This window comes from Clytia hemisphaerica, unplaced genomic scaffold, assembly GCF_902728285.1.
Source record: "Clytia hemisphaerica strain Z4C2 unplaced genomic scaffold, Clytia hemisphaerica genome assembly, whole genome shotgun sequence".
In the NCBI taxonomy this organism is placed as follows: domain Eukaryota; kingdom Metazoa; phylum Cnidaria; class Hydrozoa; order Leptothecata; family Clytiidae; genus Clytia; species Clytia hemisphaerica.
Window position 1 is genome coordinate 19,507 of NW_027103987.1, and position 20,100 is coordinate 39,606.

The 20,100-nt window shown below is 36.0% G+C and overlaps 1 protein-coding gene across 1 annotated transcript; it reads left to right on the top strand.

The window, feature by feature from the left end:
• The first annotated feature begins 117 nt into the window (after positions 1-117).
• On the top strand, positions 118-16,617 carry LOC136811089 (carnitine O-palmitoyltransferase 1, liver isoform-like). The gene is made up of 15 exons (XM_067067689.1): positions 118-280; positions 5,435-5,586; positions 7,963-8,240; positions 8,705-8,916; positions 9,128-9,213; positions 9,896-10,132; positions 10,687-11,002; positions 11,274-11,473; positions 11,663-11,837; positions 11,954-12,025; positions 12,153-12,316; positions 12,490-12,562; positions 12,960-13,043; positions 15,011-15,127; positions 15,862-16,617. Exons 2-15 carry the CDS (start codon positions 5,453-5,455, stop codon positions 16,063-16,065), a joined length of 2,352 nt encoding a protein of 783 aa, XP_066923790.1. The 5' UTR covers positions 118-280; positions 5,435-5,452; the 3' UTR covers positions 16,066-16,617.
• Positions 16,618-20,100: the final 3,483 nt, after the last annotated feature.

The following is a 20,100-nucleotide window of genomic DNA, read 5'->3' on the forward strand; positions in this document are numbered from 1 at the left end:
AGGAGCAGCGCTTGTACTAACTGTAATTTTTTGACAACTTGTTTGTAGGTATCTGAGCTAGATTTAATATATCAGAGGCTAGCCTTTGTTAACAGAGGCTGTTGATCAAAGTCCAACGAAATACTGCAGACAGGAAACATCAGTTTGAAAACGGTCAAGTCGAGTCAATCATCAGAATCAAAAAGAGAACATTGGACATTATTTAGACTATTTTATGCTTTTAAAACGATGGAGTATGCTTTCAGTTAGGTAGCCTGGACATTACTGTATTAACTGTTTTGTAAGTTATTTTTTGTCTGTTTGTTTTTAATCAATAGAAACGGAATCGACGAAGTCACGACCCTGCCTATGCCCCGGACAGTCCGGGTTTTTTTGATACGTGTCCGGGGTCCGTATTATTTGTTTTTGAGAGACTACCCCGGACACCCCAGACAGCCCGCGCGGTCGCTTTTTATAGAATCGCTGACCGCGCGGGCTTTTTTCTAATTTTCTAATATACGTCCGGGGTAAATTTATGGCGCAAAAATTGGAGCCCCGGACGTAGGTCCGGGGAAAAAGTTATTTTTTTCAGACCCCAGACATTTGCCCCGGACTGTCCGGGGCATAGATAGGCAGGGTCGTACGAAGTCGAAGGACTCTGCCGACGCACCGCGAACTGTCCGGTGGCAAAAAGTATCCTTTCGCTACACCGGACGCAATAAGTCCGGTGTCAGTCGGGTGTTGCATACAGCACTGCTGTTCCCCTCAGGCAAAATCGTCGATTCTGTAGAGGTTGCAAAATTGCCGAGTACACAGAGACGTCGAAAAAAAAAATTCAAAATGGCTGCTGAGCGAGCACTGACAAAAACAAAAAATCAGGAGTTTTCAATAATTGCCTACTACAGCAGAATAAGACAGAGAAATGCAGTAAAATAAAAAGTAAACAAACCTTGAACCTTTTGTTTGTCAAAATAAAGAAAATATTATACCTGCAGTAATGTTTATATTCAGAAATAAATCCATTTTCCACCAGACCTACAACAACCACCAGCAAGGTTTCAAACCACACTGCGGCATTACTGGCAATGAATTCTGACTTAAAAAATGATGGTCCAGTTCCCTGGAAAGGGTATGATTACACTTCCAAATGACTTTTCTTTACAATAACGTTTGTCTTCTCACAAATCCAAAAAGATAGGCTATAAAACCAACACGGGGGTCAATTTTTTTTACAACAAACCGTCAGATCAAACTTTATAAAGATCAACCATGTAAATGTCACTTACACTTGTTTTTGTGATATTTGAAAATAATATTTAAACCTTTTTGCCTATACTTGGTTCTACAAAACCATTTCCCTTTCCCGCAGCAGGCTTTAAAGTTCATGTTGACCCCCGTTTTTTTTTTGCGTGGTAATCTAGAAAGGCCTTTAGTGCGGTATAAACAAATGATTTCATTGGTTTAAAAAAGTCAAAACATCAAGCTAATACCACGTACGATCAGACAAAATACGGTCATACGTCATATGATATTTTCGCGCGTTTTAATTCAGCAAAGTTTAGTAAACTCAACCACGTATCAATATTTTGATTTTTCAAGCGGGGATTTCTGTAGAATGATAAAATATGGCTTGGCTGGAATGGACACCATAACAGCAAGGCACAGGTAATTTTGGACGCCGGACATTTATGAAACAAAAAATTAAGAAACACCGGACCCAGCGGACTGGTCATGTCCAGTGTTTTGATTGTCCGGTGGAAAAAAAAATAATCATTTTACACCGGGCGGACTATTGCATGTCCGGTGTTCGTTAAGTCCGAAGCGTCGGCAGGGTCCTATCGATGATCGATCAGTCTAACCAAATCGAAAGCAGTTGACCGATTGAAATTCCATTGTCGAACGCAATTGAATCTCAATCGAATATTACCGCAATTTTCAGATTTGATTGATGTTCGATTGCGTTCGATTGATGTTCCATTGCTTTCAATCCTCGATTCATTGACCCCCGAATTGTTCATCGCATAATTTCTATGGGAAATCGAAAGTAATTTCATTCGGCTTGTGATGTTTGAGAGCTTGGATGTTTGAGAGCTTGGATGTTGGGAAGCTGCAAGAATAAAGCCAGACGATCTCTATCTAACGGAATCGACAATCAAACCAGTCAAACAACAATCAAACCAATCGAATATTACCCAGAATTTTGACGTTCAATTGAGATTCAATTGCGTTTGACAATCAAATTTCAATCGGTCGATTGCGTTCGATTTGGTTTGACTGGTTGATTGTCAATTCCGTTCGATTGAGATTGTCTGGTAATGCAATCAATAGTTGTTGTTGTTTTCCGAGAACGTGTTTGTTTGTGGTGTCCTCTTGTTTGGTGTCTTTTGAATTTTTTTTAACCTTTCCAACCCACTGTTTTCACACAGTCCATGCGCAACATTTTCTGCAAAAATGGACATGTTCGGTTATTTTGTCATATAACTTAACTCAAGAACTAGAAATCTTTGGATAAAAAATGAGCTAGCTATCCCTGATCTGAAAAGCTATAATTAAATTCTGCAGCTTTTAGCTTGGGAACTAGTTCAAATAAGGGGTCACTCATATATCGATTCTTCCCACGACTAACGTTAAATTGACGCTGATTTGAAAAAACCCCACCCCACCTTTTTTAACGTCAAAGTTTAAAAGTTACCGTAATAACTTGGTCTAATGCGACATCCCTCCTCTAATTTCGACACCCTTTTTATCAGCTGAAATTGATAGAAAGATTGGTATTTCGGGTCACGCTCGTTTGGTTTTTAGAAATGTGAACTACCGATGTCTAAACTTTTCAATATATCTCCTAAACGGTTTTACTATGTTCTGTGAAAAAATCATAACCATCATAGTGAAATACTCACTTGAAAATATAGAGTTCGCTCGTCAATTTCGCCAAAATTAGTTCTCGCCAAAATAAGTTCCCTTTAAAGGTAGACAATCCCCCTAGGCTAGGGAATCAACAATCTTTTTCTGTGTTTGCTCCAGAGATGCATACAAAATATGTTAAAGTAGCAGTAACATATCATTTCCTTTTTGTTCTGGCCATTATTTTCCTGTAACAGCATATGCAGGCTCAAACCAGTCAAAACATCAAAGGATTTGTGAAATACAGGGTTCGAATTATAGCTTAGCACTTTACAAAATGCAAAGTGAATTTTAGATTTAGCAACCAAAAAAGATTTCCTAACTCAAAAATACTAAGCTAAAAAATTATAAGAAATCACCTATCTTGGTACTACTTTCATTTGTTTATCTATTGCTTTATCAACTTGCTACTTCGCAACTTTCTTCATTTATTTATCTATTGCTTTATCTACTCGCTACCTCGCGACTTTCTTCATTCATTTATCTATTGCTTTATCTACTCGCTAATTCAAAACTTCACTTACTTTGCTTTGTCTACAACCACTTATCTCTTAAGTCTTTCTTCGCTTTTATCAAGAAATGCATTGAAGATACTTTTGCATCTACTTCCAAACAGCATCGCAAAATACTAAAAATGCTTTGCAAATAGTGAAAAAAAATTTCCTGCGGCACTCCCATTTTTACCTCCCTTTTACTAAGAAATTACTAAGCTCCTTAAATTTATAATTTGAACCCTGCAATAAGTTTGAAAAGGACCTTTCACAAACCTGATGTGTTGACTGGAGTGACATTTTCTCCCTAGGCACTGATTGGTATTATCAATAAATAATACCTTTTACCTTGCCACAGTTGAAGTTTGGTACCATTTGTTCAATTATGCACCAATGGTTAGGTATCTTCCTTTCCTTTTTCGAGACTGAGTACTATCAAGATTCTTAAGCTTTTTTAACAGTCAAGTTTAAAGGCTAAATTTGAGTTATGTTTAGAGTCGGATCCTTTTAAAAAGGACTTCAGTAGAAACTCCAAGTCTTGCATCAATGATCGTTTTGAAGGGGACAACAACTGGGAGCAATAGTCCAGATGGGGAAGTGACAATGACTTCCAGAGCATCATGAATTTATCTCTGGTTCTCTAGATCCGTCAATGATCATTTCAATATAGTTTGTTTTTTTGAGAGTAGGACCCCAAGGGCCTCGCTGCACTGTTGATTTGGATGGGCATTTTTACATGTGATTAATTTATGATGAATTTACTGTAATGTCAGTTTGTTGTTTTTCTATATGGGATGTGCTTGAATTTTTTGTCTTATTGAACTCCATATTGCTTTCTGTTAGACAGTGTCTAGATCCTCTTGAAGTAGACAGTCATCAAGATATTGCTTTCATGAGTCTTTTGTTGTCAGCAACTGATGAGAGAATTGAGTGCTTTCTATCCTTTTGTTGATATCACTGATCATTACTAGAAACAATATCATTACCATGCTCAATTTCTCTTGGGCTGTTTTCTTAAATAATTTAGTCGTGATTGATGTCATGGCAACAGACCGGTAATTTTCTGTAAAGTGTAAGACCTTGATCTCCTTTTTTATATTGTTGTTTTCTCGCATAAAAAAGTGTAAAATTTGCCACATTTTGGTATAAAATCATTACTAAAATTGGGAATTTTGGAGTATGACCCCTGGATATTCAAGAACACTTGTATAGCAAAGCTGGACTGAGTACAACGACTATTTCTCCTTCTCTTTTTAACACATGTCTGTCTGAGCCAATTCGCGAACCCTGGTCAGCAGTTGAGAATATTATTTTTCAAATTAATTGAAATAATTAGTTGTAACAAAGTTTATCAGTTTCCATAAGGGGCTTTTTTGCAAGAGTTTATATTTGACTTTATGAATGAATGTTTTGAATATAATATAAGTTTGGTCAATTTATAGGCCGAAAACCTTGCAAAGAGGGTCCTTCGAAAAAGTTGAATTGTAAAAGTTATTTCAAGGTGTAACAAATATTTTAAACAACTTTTAGAAGGTTTCAGTTGAAAATGATGAAGAAAAAATGAGTAAAAAATAACCTAAACTCGCCTAAACTTTCACCAAAGCAAGATGTCAAACAAGGAACGGAATACATCATACTACAGCTGCTATAAGCAAAATCTTAACATCATTCACGAGAATTTTTTTCTTTTTCTTAATTATTTGATTATATAAAGGTGTCATAAAACTCATTAAAAAGTAATTGTTCAATTGTTGTTTTATATAACAAGTTTCATTGTCGAATTACTTTTGTTAAAAAGTAATTGGTCAAAGAAAGACAATATCTATTATTTCGATGACACACATGGTTCAAAGAAAATAAATTTTTGCTCAGTCCAGCTTCGCTATACAAGTGTCCTTGGTATATGGTACTTCTCTGATACTGTATGGTGCTAGACAACCTAGCATGATGTTTGGGGATTTCTTATTTATATACTGGACGAAATGAATAATATGGCCAGGGCTGCTGCATTGATAAAAATCTTCTGCAACTTCTTTGAAATTGTAAAATCTTTTTTTCAGATTTGATTTTTTTCCAAAATGGCTGAAGCAAGAGCAGCTGTAAGCAAACCACATGTGCGTTTTCACGAAGAAGGTACAAGCGAGATTGAACAAGAGACTCAAGTTGCCAAAAGTTTCTTTCAGGACTTAAAGTTATGTGCCTTCAGAACAAGGTAGGTGTGTTTCATTTGTTGTTCTAGTTTTCTCATCGATAACTTGTTATTGCATGATTTCAGTTTGTTTGTTTTTTGAGAAAATTTCGTCGTGAATTTAGCACAGTGTACAATTTTTTTTCAAATCGCTTGCAGTGACATATAGCCATTTAGGTAAAAGTTACAGAAGATTATATCAGTAAACTACAGAAAACTTCAGATTTTTATCTTACAAAAAAGTTTTTGCAACATTTAATTTCATTGAGAAGCTCATGAATTGGAAACTTTGATACATTATTTGCAACTTCTGAGTTATCTCTAAGCAAAACCAAATAGGCAAAAAATCCTAAAATTAATACAAGAAAAAATATTTCTATCGAACAAAAATTTTGGATGAGCACAAATCTACGCCAGATGCCTGTTGTGAAGAATACATAGATCACTTACTCTCAGGTGCCTAATAAACATGCCTCCACGCTTATTACGAAAATTTTCTAACCCCCACAGACCTTATTAGGACCCCCACGTATATTAAAATTCAGAAATTTCTTATCAAGTATTTTGTAGATAGACTGCTAGATTCATTTAATACAGTACTACCTTATTGGAACTAATTTTCGCGGGTTTTGATTTTAGCGTTTTTCGCTGTTTTTCGTCAAAATCGCGAAAATTTGATCCCGCGAAAAATTTTGAGAGTTGAAAACCGCGAAAATTAATTCCTGCGAAATACAATTTTTTCCAATTTTATCGAAAAATTTGAAAAACCCTATGAAAATGAAAGAAATTTGTCCAAAAAAGGGCAAAACTGCGAAAATTAAAACCCGCGAAAATTCCAGAATGGAAAAAACCGCAAAAATTAAAACCCGCGAAATGCTTTTTTTTTCGACTGCAAAAATTAGTTCCAATAAGGTATACTGTACTTATTTCACGAGGACATGTTACAGTAATTTTTGTTCTTTTATTGCATTTTCATCTTTTACATGTATTAAAACATTTAGTCTTATTGTTGTGTTACACTCAAAATAATGTGCATCTTCTTGCTTCCAATAATTAGGGGTATTTTCGCAAACTTATCAAATTTCCAACTAGACTATGTTATAGTCTAAGACAAATCACTATCTAAGAAAAAAGCCCAAAGCCGAAAAAATTCGCAAACAGGTTTTTTTGCCGAAAAGTGTTAACAGTCGGTAGAGTTGCCAGTCTTAGACTATACGATTTTGGCACAAAATACAAAACAGCCCAAATCGTACGAATTCGAGTTTCCGTATGCGAGGCCAACTGTGATCGGTATTCGAAAAAATCAAAACAAAAGAAAAGAGGCGGGAGAGAAATTGAGATAAAAGAGGGATTCCAAGAAATATTATAGTTCTCTTTGGAGACCCTCTCCCTTTTATTCCCTTTATATTTTCTTAGAAAACTAATTTTGTTGAACAGCCATTTTTTTGATAAGTTTGTAATTTCTTTGCAACAAGGATATCTATTAGCCAACTAGATATCTATCTAAACTTTCACCTTATAAATTTCTTAAAAAACATTTTAATTTAAACCAATCTCACTGCTTAGTCCAAGCAAAACCGCAAAATCTTTTTTATGCCAAAGAGTTATCATCCGTTTCTTCGAAACTCTCCCACCGATTTTTTCCTGTATACCGCCATAACGCCATACCACCATATTTTCCCGCCTTTACTATCACTGTAACGGACAATAACATCGTCTAATTTCCAACACCCACGCTTATTAAGACCCCCACGTTTATTAAAACTCTCAAAAAAATCCAACCCCCACGTTTATTAGGCACCTGAGAGTATTTATAAAGCTGAAATAAACAGCGTCCATTAAAATGATTTTTAAAAATATATTTTAAGCCATTATTAAAAGCATTTATTTTAATAGTTACAATTTATTACATGATTTTTTTGTGCGAATTTTTGTGCTATTTCTATGGAAATGGAAGTATTGTTTTAAGTAAATTATAGAAAACTAGATTCTATTCTATAGGCAAAATTTCCATGTTCGGCCGAAATGTTTAAAGAAAATATCTTTATGTTTTTACAAAAAAACTGGTTTTTTGTTTAAATTTTCTCAAAAACTTTCGGTTGGATCAACTTGTATGATTAAATTCCATACTGTTCTAGTACATTTTTGGTCCTTTCCATCCAGTCGTCTTTTATTTCGAAAAAACATTTTTTTAAAGAAGAAAAAAAATGTCTTAGAAGTTTTTTGCCAACTTACTTGTGCTTTTAAATAAAAGAAATAACAAAATAGAATTATTCAACTTACATAAATACAGTAAAATATGTTTTTTTAATCAAAAAACCCCTTTTGATTTGAGACAAATAACCTCACACTCGTCTTAACTCAGATTTTTTTTGAATATCAAGGTCAATCTATTTTCAGGAGGCAGATCTACAATGGTTTGTGGCCTACAACATGGGACTATCTCCTTGGAGCACTTGTTGTTGTTTTTCTCATTATGTACATCGATCATCCCAAGCTGAATGTATTGAGTTTCTACCTGTGGAGGTTTGGTGACACTTTATATCTTGATGATACATATCCTTACATGTTTCGAATTTTTGCCATCTCACTGATGTCGTCTGTCCTGTACTTCGTTGTTGTACTTTACACACGTCAATTCCTGATGAGAATATTGCTGTCTTATAAAGGATGGCTTTGTAAGTATGCATTGCTTTTTGTGGCCACTCCATTCATCATACTGGATCTGAAAATCAAGTTATTTTTTGTTTAGCATTGTGGAACAAAAACATTCAAAATATTCAGTCAAAAAGTAGCTTATGCCTATTTTGATAAAGGCCCTGGTCTTTTTTAACTCAACTTTCTAAGCTGAATAATACATGACTAATGAAGCATATTGTTTTCGTTAATTTTTTTAATGAAATAAGGAATTCTTTAAAAGAAAGACAAATTATTTTATAACAACAGCTCTGTGTCAATGATATACATGAATACACCAAGCCTGGATCAATGTATTTATAACGTCAGGACTTTTGAATATTATATTAAAAACATTTAGTCATTTACAGCTCTAAGAAGTGTCCTCTCGAAAATCTATCCGGTCCATTTAAGATCTTAAACTAATGGCAGCCTAAAATCATCAGAAAGTTTTACTAATTTTTAGACCAACCACCTCGTTCACAAAGTAAGATTGTATTGTTATGGGGTTTGATGCTTCGTATCATCAGTGGTCGCAAACCAAGGTTGTATAGCTACCAAAACAGTTTGCCTCGCATGAACGTTCCACCACTCAAGCAAACGGTGAAAAAATTCTTGGAGTCAGTGAAACCCATTCTCTCAACTGAAGACTACGACAAGATGGAAATCGAAGCAAAGGTTTGTGCTTTTATTTAAACTGCTTTTCATGCAAAAAGAGTCAAGAGTGTCGATTCTTAAATATTGTGATCTTCTCAATTCAACGTCTTCATACAACATTTTTGCTTGTAAAATACGATTTCACCAAATAAAGGATTTGTGTAACTTAAAATGTTTCATTTTGAAGAAGCAACTTGTAAGCTGAAATGGATACTCTTCTCATTTTCTTAAGGAGTTTCAATCATCTCTTGGACCGAAATTGCAATGGATTTTACAATTGAAATCATGGTGGGCACCCAATTACTGCACCGATTGGTGGTGAGTATGCTCAGAAGTTTGTTTTGATCTTCGAAATATAAGGTTGTGTACAGTGAACATTTACCAGTAGGTTTATTTTACAAAACATCCAAAATTATAATCTTGGAATTGAAAAAGGGGTAATTTAAAATCCAGACAAGGTGCAAGGAATAGAAAGTAAGTATCAAAATTTCGGCAAAATCGAACCAGCCAGTGGTTATTCAGGAAGTGAGTAGATAATTTATACTGACTGCACTAGTGGCTGACTTGAAATTTTACAAACCATCTTTATTTGGCAATATCATCACTACGAATCAAAATTCCATAGTACCTGTCCTGAAATACAAGAGGTTTAACTTTCAACAAATAACAAGACTTTATACCTCAAGCAATACGATAAGATGTTTTCATTCTTACCGCACTAAAGTGTTCGAAAAAAAGTATGTTTACCATGTTTTGATTGAACACATCATTTTTAACGAAACGTAAATACCTTTCAAGTCCTCTTCTTGCTGACATAACAAAAAATTTTACAGTTAGTATTAAGGTTATTGCTTGATATTTTCAGTTTAAAAAACTTAACCGCCACGGTTCTGGTATAATGTGCGATACTGTCTGTTTAGCGCTCTGAACCCCTCTCCATAAAAAACTCACTCAATCTAAAAACTTTTTTTTTACTACCAATATCATTCTACTATTCTAGGGAAAAATACGTCTACTTGATGGGTCGTGATCCGATTGCCATCAACAGTAATTACTATTGTCTTGACCAAGGAGGCTGGGTACCAACAAAAGTGCAGTCCGCACGTGCTGCAGGCTTCCTCACCTCCTTGTTGATCTTCAAGAAACTGATGGAAACGGAGAAATTGGAACCATTGGTGATCCGTAAAACCATTCCTTTGTGCATGTTCCAATACCAACGGATGTTTAATGCGGCCAGGTAAGATTGTTTTGTAAACATACTTGCGGTTTATCTATATTTCTAGATTTTCAATTTTCAAGAGGAGAGAGAAGCGGAGAGAGAAGAGAGAAGCGGACTCTCCAATATCATCGGACCGGGCCCTATCTCGTTTCCTACCTCTAGATAGGGAAATCACAGCTCTTACCAGACATTGTACTCTGTGCTCGCGACACATCAGAGCCGATGATGATACTCGCACTCGGTACTGAACATATGAATACAACATCTTTACACCACACTCAATGTCCGGTATATCTCCCCATACTCTTGTATCAGAGTGATGGTACCCTATTCCCCTCACATAATATTGGTTGACCCGGGCCAAGGTACATTCACTTGCCAAGTGAATCACAGCACCGATTGGGAATCGAACCCTGACCTCCAGCACGATGGTCAAGAACGATGACCACTACACTACTGCGCCTTAATTTTCATATCTCCGTACATTCATTGTCCTATTTTCTTTTCTCCGCTCAAACAAACATCTAATCTAGAAAGACAAGGTTTTGTGCGAAAACTATTATTTCATTTAGAATTCCCAAACTAGATCAAGATAAAATTCGACACCACCAAGGCTCTGACCACGTTGTAGTCTTGTGCAACGGACATTTCTACAAGTTGAACGTGTTGGACGCACACGGCAAACAACTGAACGTGATGGATCTCCAAAGTCAAATGGAATGGATCAAGAAAGACGCAGAATCACAACTAGTGTCTTGTGATGCTGAATTGAAAGTGGCTTCACTGACCGCAAGTGAGCGAAACAACTGGGCCAAGATTCGACGTGAACATTTCTCTACTGGCATCAACCGTGATTCGCTTCATGCCATCGAAGAAGCGATTGTTGTGGTAAGTCTTATTCTTACATTTCAACAGATCAGACAACGACGTTCATCATTATAACTGACGACTTACAAATTCACTCTTCATTCTGCATCATACGCACTTTCGCGTTGATAGACTAAAATATTTTGAAATCAAGCGACGAAAAAATTATAAAGCTCTACAACTGCAACCTGTAATGTATTGAAACAACGTCAATCGATCGAGGTACGTGCTCGTTACAATGTTCCACTGTTCAAACGTCAGTAATAATTGTTGACTTCAAACTTGACTTTAGATTACTTTGGATACCAACGAATTCGATGACATCACAGAACGTGCCAAATATTTGTTGCATGGCAACGGAGCCTCAATTTGGTTTGACAAGACCATCAACATTGTTGTGTTCGAAGATGGAAGACTGGGTGCTAATTGTGAACATTCGTGGGCTGATGCACCTGTCATTGGTCATATGATCGAATATTGCCTCGTTAACGAGTACGTGTGATTTTTTGTTGTTCCCTTTTTTGCACATTCTTAAATTCTCTTCTTGGTTTTTCCAAACCTGAATAAGAACCTCTGTCTCTCAAGATTTTTGCGCCTTATGATTTAAGAAAACCGGGTCCTTTGACTCGTACAACATACTAAGATTGTTTTGACGGTTGAAATACCAATTTCTCGTTCCAGATACTTGTACCGTATTTACAACGATAGTGGAGATTGCAAGCCGTTCAGCCATCCTGACATGGAGAATGTCACCTTCCAACGTTCCAAAGCCATCATCACACCCATGAGGTTGTATTGGGACGTCAAGAATGAACTGCAACTATCCATCAACAATGCGTACAGGTTCGCATGCAAGGTATGTCATTTTTCAAACAAATCAACACTGCTATTCTTTTATCAATACTATTTTGCTTGTTTTATTTTTTCAATCAATAAAAGAATCGATCAGGTTACGTATTTGGTACTTTTTAGAACAATGACGATTTGGATTTAAAAGTTTCCAAACATGATGCATTCGGAAAAGGTCTCATCAAAACGTCAAAGGTATGTCCGTCACATTCGTATGCAATGTTTATTTCAATGTAAAAGCTGCTCTTCGCTTTCCATCTTCCCAGCTTTCATTATTTTCGTATTATACTATGAATTTTAAGTTGCGACTATTTTATTATAGACCAGCCCTGATGCTTTCATCCAAATGGCTCTTCAACTTGCTTACTTCAAAGACTCTCAAGAGAAATTTGCTTTGACGTATGAGTCATCCATGACCAGGTTGTACCTTCATGGTCGTACTGAAACTGTCCGTTCGTTCACTCAAGAAATCAAAGATTTTGTCCTGTAAGATATTTATTGTTATGTGTTATACATTCCCGGCCACGATATCTGATTTTGACAGTCTATTTGTTCGGGTGCATGATTTTGGTCTCGCCTTCGTCATACTCCAATGACTGCCACGGAATATTGATTAATTTATTGATTAAAATGAAATGATGTTTCTTGCTTTTTTCTAGGGGTATGAACAATCCATCGTTGTCAGCCGGTGAGAAACATCAACTCATGAAAAATGCTGCCAATAAACATCAAGTAAAGATATTTTTCATTTCATTTCTCTAAGCTGGTTGGGGTATATACGATAGACTATTCATGAATGTTGCCATCGAATTATACGCTTAGGCTGAGCTTTGGTTAAAGGGATTACACGGTGTTATATACACCCGACTCGTCTGAAACTGATGTCAGCAAAATTTTAATTAAAGAGTCCTTTCAAATTTGTAAATAAAAGGAAGAAAAAAATCTTGCTCCACATCTTGCTCCATATTCATTACAAAAGATTCTATTTATTTCAATCTGCTGAATCAACATACATTATAACTATGTAAAAGGTCAATGGCTTTAAATGACGATCCACATTACTTCAATAAGAACATAAATCATATTATTCTACTTATCTCAAACTTTCTGTGCTCCTTCCTTACCATAGAAAACATACCGTGATTGCATGAGTGGTAAAGGCATCGATCGTCATTTGTTTTCTCTCTATATTGTCTGCAGAGGACAAGGATACGTAAGTTCATTTTTACATCATAAGTCCTCTTTGGATACACAGGAAAAAATTTTCGATTTCCAAGGTTGGAAATTTCAAGTTTTCTTAGTTGGAAAAAAGATAAAATACAATGGAAAATCCAACCTGAAAATGTGGGACATTCTCCAAGGTTGAAAATTTTGCATTTTCCATGGCTTGGAATTTTCGTAAATCCAGGTTGAAAAAAGCCAAAATCCAAATTTAACAAGGTTGGAATTTTTTAAAATTCAGTTGGAAAAAAGCCAAAATCCAAGCTTAAACAAGGTTGGAATTTTCGAAAATCGAGGTTGAAAAAGCCAAAATCCAAATTTAACAAGGTTGGAATTTTTTAAAATTCACGTTGAAAAAAGCCAAAATCCAAATTTAACAAGGTTGGAATTTTCGTAAATCCAGGTTGAAAAAAGCCAAAATCCAAATTTAACAAGGTTGAAATTTTTTAAAATTCACGTTGAAAAAAGCCAAAATCCAAAAAGTGATGGCAGAGATGTGGAAAAGAGATCTTAAACAAGGTTTTTGTTTTTGTGAACAGTCACTCGCTAGCCTAGGCTCGATGGCTCCCGGTCAATCACTCGTTATTGTTCGCACAGATACGTGGTTGATCTTAGATCACTCACACAGCTCAGCAGGGCGCTATTTGAAACTATGACACAAGTACCCTATGTGCTTCACTGTGCGAACTCACTGCGATTGACCGAGGCCGCTCCGAAGAGACGCCTCACCTGACGGAAACTTACAGCTTGACTGCTCACATTATAATCTAATATCTAGGTTGGCTATATATCAAAACAGTTTTGAGCGAAAAATCGCTTGTGGTTTTCCCAAGGACATGCGCAGAATGTGGTTAGAAAAACGTAATTTCCACATGGATTTTAACGTTTTCCAAACTGTTTGGAAAAACACAAATTTCCAACCCAAAAAGTCTAGTTTTCCAATCGAAAAAGTTTCAATTTCACAAAAATCTATTTTCCACATGGATTTTTAACGTTTTCCAAACTGTTTGGAGAAACACAAATTTAGTCTAGTTTTCCAATCGAAAAAGTTTCAATTTCACAAAAATGTATTTTCCACATGGATTTTTAACGTTTTCCAAACTGTTTGGAGAAACACAAATTTCCAACCCAAAAAGTCTAGTTTTCCAATCGAAAGAGTTTCAATTTCACAAAAATGTAATTTCCACATGGATTTTTAACGTTTTCCTAACTGTTTGGAGAAACACAAATTTCCAACCCAAAAAGTCTAGTTTTCCAAGAAAGGGTCTCAATCTTAGAAAAATGTAATTTCCACATGGATTTTTAACGTTTTCCAAACTGTTTGGGAGAAACACAAATTTCCGACCCAAAAAGTCTAGTTTTTCAACTTGAGGTATCAAATTTACTAAAATATGTATTTTCACATCGATTTTTGACCTTTTTTTTCAATTCCCAAACTGTTTGGAAAATAAAAATTTCCCACCCAAAAAGTCATGTTTTCCAACCAGCCTTGGAAAATTGTCATTTCTACATGGGTTTTTTTCACTTGATTTTTCAAGGGCATTGATTTATTCTACAATACCTATGGGTAATTTACGTTTTCCAAATCAGCTTAAGGTAATCGCTCAAATTTTCAACCTTCAATTATAAAACCAAAATTTCCAACCCAAAAATATTGAATTTCCAACCTTGGAAATCGAAAATTTTTTCCTGTGATAATGTCTCGAGTGAAAATCTTTGGCAATCAATCTATTTAGGCCGCTAATAAGGTAAGTAATCTTGTTTTGTCAGTATTCCGGTATATCGGTAAAAAAGAAAAATTGCGGTATTCTGGTATGGAGTTTCATTTGAAAGTACTGATTGGGCTTTTAGCAACAAAAAGCGATAAATTCTGAACGGAAAAGTGAGAAAGAGCTTTTCTAATATCCATCGGAGAGTTCATAGCTATGCTATAAGTATCTATATGTGTTTGATTTTTAGGAGAGTGAGTTTTTGAAGAGTGCGTTATCGATGCCATGGACACTTTCGACCAGTCAACAACCTCAACAACAAATGGACCGTGGTTTTGATATCTCCATCCCTGAAGTCCTGGAAACGGTATGTTCTGACCTTCTTGTATACTTTCTCGTCTGTGGTCATTTTTACCTGAATACTCTTAGGTTCCAAATAAACGGGCCCCCCCGCTTGTTAATTTTTCGAAAATTTTCCAACCCCCCCCCACGGACCTTATTAGGACCCCCCCCCCCCCCCCCCCCCCCCCCCCCCCCCCCCCCCCCCCCCCCCCCCCCGTTTATAATCTCTAAGAATATTTTCAGCTGTCAAAGAGAAGGCCCCTTATTTTGCTCTAAATAGCCTGATTTTAGCCTATTTTTACCTTATTTTTGGGTTTGAGAAGTACAATTTCCAACCCCCCCCGGCAATTAGGTCTCCCCCGTTTATTAAAATCTAGAAAATTTTCCAACCCCCCCCCCCCCCCCGTTTATTGGAACCTAAGAGTACGGGATAAGCTTCGTTAAAGATTTCCTTCCAAATAATAATAACTTGCGAAAATCCATCCAAATTGAATGTTTAGTAGACCTAAGGTACGATCGACCTGAAGGTACCAACTAAACTCACTAAAAATGGGTTTACAAAGTCTTTTGACCTTTTTCATTGGTTTTTTTAATCTGAAGTTTATTTTCAAGATTTAAAAGGTACTGAACTTAGAACGTGGTTGGCACGTTAAATCATTCTACACGTTGGTGCTGGACAGGTTTTTTCTTTGGAGATGCTCTGTGTTTCGTCATAATAGCAATCACCTCTAAACCATTGCCTTCACTTTGACTTTACAGCTTTCACCCGGCGGCGGTTTTGGTCCAGTATCGGATGATGGTTACGGTGTGTCGTACATGGTGCCCGGAGACGCTATTCTTTACTTTCACGTTTCTTCCAAGAAGTCTTCCAAAGCAACTGACAGTGCCCGATACATGGATAACATCTTTTGGGCTCTCAATGAGATGAGGAAAGTTTGTGAAGAAACTCGCGCATCCAAATAAATGTTAGTGTGTTCATAAAATGAGCTAAAATGAAAGACTTAAAACAAAAGCTTATTTTGAACAATTTATTTTTTACACAATTAGTAGTTAACGACTATATATTTACTTGCAATTTTCCGTATAGCTGCATATTTAAAACCGCAACCAGCAAGTTCCTATGTTAATGTTTTTAATCATTTTTAAAGTATTTAAAGTGCATTTTCCATTTTTCTTTTTCCTGTTCCATTTTTTTCAAAAGAACAAGAAACGAACATAGACTTTGTCTATGATGTCACTCATCTATTGGCTGGCCCTGGATAGTCACTAAAAATTCAAAGTCTGTCAAAAAAATACTGCAAAGATATATTTTACCATTTTACCATGAACAATTTTACATACACCTCTGTCTTCACCCTTACAGTTCAATATTCTAATGTTTGAAGTTTTGCACGTTTAAGAGATATCATGTTTTTAATATTTGATGTTGTTACCTTTTGTATTTATATCTTCACTAATGTTTGTTCACAGTAATTCGTATGTTCTATCATTCAAATATTACTAGCTTGAATTTAATTATCTCGAGTAAGTCTTTATTGTCAGAAACTTCCACACTTTTTTCCGCCAACTTGGCGTTCATTTAAGGGAAGAAATTTTGGCGGAAATGAAATTTGGCGGATGGCATAAAAATTAGCGGGAAGTTAATTTGGCGGATGAACAGGGGGGGGGGTCACTTGGTCAATTTCAGACATCATGCCTGTTTTTGGGGTGGTGGTCAATCTTTCAAAATGTTAAAAAGCAGTTAGTACAGATGTGTACTAACTGCCAAAGGGGTGGTGTCAAGTGGGGTGGAGAAAAGTTCAAGAAAAAAAACTGTACTAACTGCATTTCCTAGGAAGCTCTGACTACCAGATCTTCTTTCCAAAGGCTTAATATGCGCTTTTTTGTTTGAAATCTGTTCTTGGTTAGCTCTAATTTTGCTTCTGTTTTTCTGTGTCGTGCCGTTCTTTTAGAATCGTTGATGTTTACATAATCCGTTTTCGCTATAGAAACGGGGAAAATTTCCCGATTTTGCAGACAAAGATGGTAGATGAGGAGCGATGTTGAATTTGTTGATCAGTGTTGATTGCTGGAATGTTTTTATTTCCAGATGTTTTCAGATATTTTTATGAATGTGCTGGAATTTGTAATTATCTACAGATCTATATACTGTTTTACACTGTTTGATATATGATAAGGATAAGATTTAGTCTAACCTACATTAACCTTTATAATTAACTTTTATAATTCTAGACTAGAAAACTAATACATAATTATGACAAAATGTCCACACTGCAAGAAGACATTTGAATATGGTGGAATTAATCAGACGAATTGTCACGTGTTGTTACAGGTTCCACAGGTTTCGTTTACGTCCTTTGAATTGAAGTCGATGGTACATAATGTCTCAGCGATGGTACATAAAATCAAATATAAAGGAAATTTTTTGTAAACTTAATGTCCAGAGATCCTGTTGACAGACCCTTTTTCAATGTCTAATACGGATTATCCTGCCCGTTGTTACCTGTTTTTTCATTAAACCCCCATTATTTTGCCTAGGAGCCGATTTTAGGGGGTGGTACCCAAAAAATAGAATTCAAAAACAGTTAGTACAAGTGTACTAACTGTCAATGGTGGTGGTCAAAAAAAAAATCGTCAAAAATCAGTTAGTCCGGATGATTTCTTGTACTAACTGCTTGCCCCCCCCCCTGGGATGAATGATATTTTTGGTCAGAAAACGTTATTAAATAAGAAAAAACCTGTTTCAAGGTCTCGCATACATTTTGTGAATTGTGAATTGTATACAATACTTGACGAGAACTTAATTGGGCGGATTTTTGCAAATTTTTTCCCCATTAAGGTAGTTTCATTTACAACATGCCCCCAGTGTTTTAGATACAGTACTAAAAGAAGTTTATTTTTAAATGCAACACTGAGTGATTTAATGTGAAGAATGTTCAGGAAATCAACAAAAAACTCGAACCTATGGTAAGCTCAGTACTAAATAGAAAATAGCAAACTTACTCAATTGGATTAGTGCTCAGGACAGCCCTGCGCAAAGTAAGGTAAAACTTTACAAGAAAAGTATTTAAGAGTACATAACTATGTAACCTTAATAGGCTTAATAATGTCCCAAACGCCGCAAAAAGGATAGAATGCTTTAGAAAATGTTTTAGTCAATTCAATGTCTAGAAAAGTAATTCGATCACCAGAATTTTCGAAATTTAATTTCAATTCTGGAGGATAAATGGATTAAGATTATTATCGTTGATGGTAAGAAGGTCATCTATAAAGCAAAAAGTGTTGCTAAACCGTCTAGCTTTCTGAAGATTTTCTTTTTTCAAGCTCTTAATCTACTTTGACTCAAAATGATAAAGGAAAAGATCAGCCATGAATGGTGCCGGATCCGACCCCATTGGAATTCCAATGATCTGACGGAAAATGTTAACCATCAATTCATATGAACCTTTTTTATTTGATGCAGGAAACAGTTCCCATCCTCTTATTTTATTCCAACTGCATATCTCGTTGACCGCAAAAAGTTCATTCTCTTAAAACAATAGAGACACGATAAGATTTAGGCTCACTCAAAACAGGAGAAAACCTTTGCTTAACCCTATTCAACCTAGGCTTTTAGGGGCGGTTCAGAACTAGGGGGGCTTTTCCTGTACCACCCCTTAACTTTTGATCTAGTGGGTCTTTTTGACCACCGTGACAAGATCTATGTCACATAAGGTAACTTTTAAGAAAAGTTTTTTTTGATGACGTCACTCATCATGCCCAAAGTGAGCAAAAACCGAAAATTTCATTTGCTCTTATAAATAGCTATTGTATTCTAACAAAGGCTTTAGAAAAAAGTTTAAAATGCTTATTTATCCTAAATATTCAAAAAATTACGGTTGATATATTTGACGGGAGTTTCTAAACATCGACCAGAAATGGCGACCACGACCAGCGACCACGGCCGGCGACCAGATAAATTTGGGTTATCGAGTTTTTCCTCTTTCTCCACCGTAGAGTCTCTCTTATGATCATTTATTTATGGCTTGAAGAGTAAAGCTCACCCCTGTCTCACATGTAGTGATTATAAAGCCACGTGCAAAACGTGTAGAGTAGCCATTTCAACGCTCTTGGAGCTTGAATATAGTGTCAATTTGTATCCTTTTGTATTTTCGGCATCAAATTGGTTAGTGGCAAAATTTGTGCTGGAATTTATTTAGGAAGCTTTATATTTGATCATCAGATCATTATTTTGTCAAAATAAGTCATTTTGACAATGTAAGGACAATAGAATAATTGATGAGATTGATATCTCTAAAACTGGCCTTCCCATCTTTTTCCTACTGACAATTTCTATCTATTCATACTAAAGGCATCTCATTCGGTACAATTAAAATATTTGGTGTAATAAAGTTTACAGGCATCACACTTAATTACCCTAACAATATTTTTGTCAAAAAGTGTCACTTTGTCTAGAAAATGACTGGTAACGTCAAAAGTCACTTTTAGTATTCTCTAGCTATAGAGTAATTCTCAGCCACATGCTCAGTGATTCATTTGAAAGCCACATCAGGACTAGACGATGTTATCGTCCGTTACAATGATAGTAAAGGCGGGAAAATATGGCGGCATGGCGTTATGGCGGTATACGGGAAAAAATCGGCGGGAGAGTTTCGAAGAAAGACTGTTAGCACCACCGCCACTGTTTACTCCGCCCCGAAAATTTTTCCACCCTGGGCGGTATTCCCTCTTCCAAAATTATTCCCTTTTACAGTGACCTAAGTCTAGACGATAGGATCGTCTACATCAGGACTCGATTTGGACGTTCTCGACGATGGAGAGAGCAGGTAAACTCGATAACCCAAATTTATCTGGTCGCCGGTCGTGGTCGCTGGTCGTGGTCGCCATTTCTGGTCGACGTTTAGAAACTCCCATATTTGACATTAAAAATAAATTTGTATTGGAAAAGTGTCAATTTTTGTGACACCTTACTGTCAGAAATGTCATCATGCTCAAGGT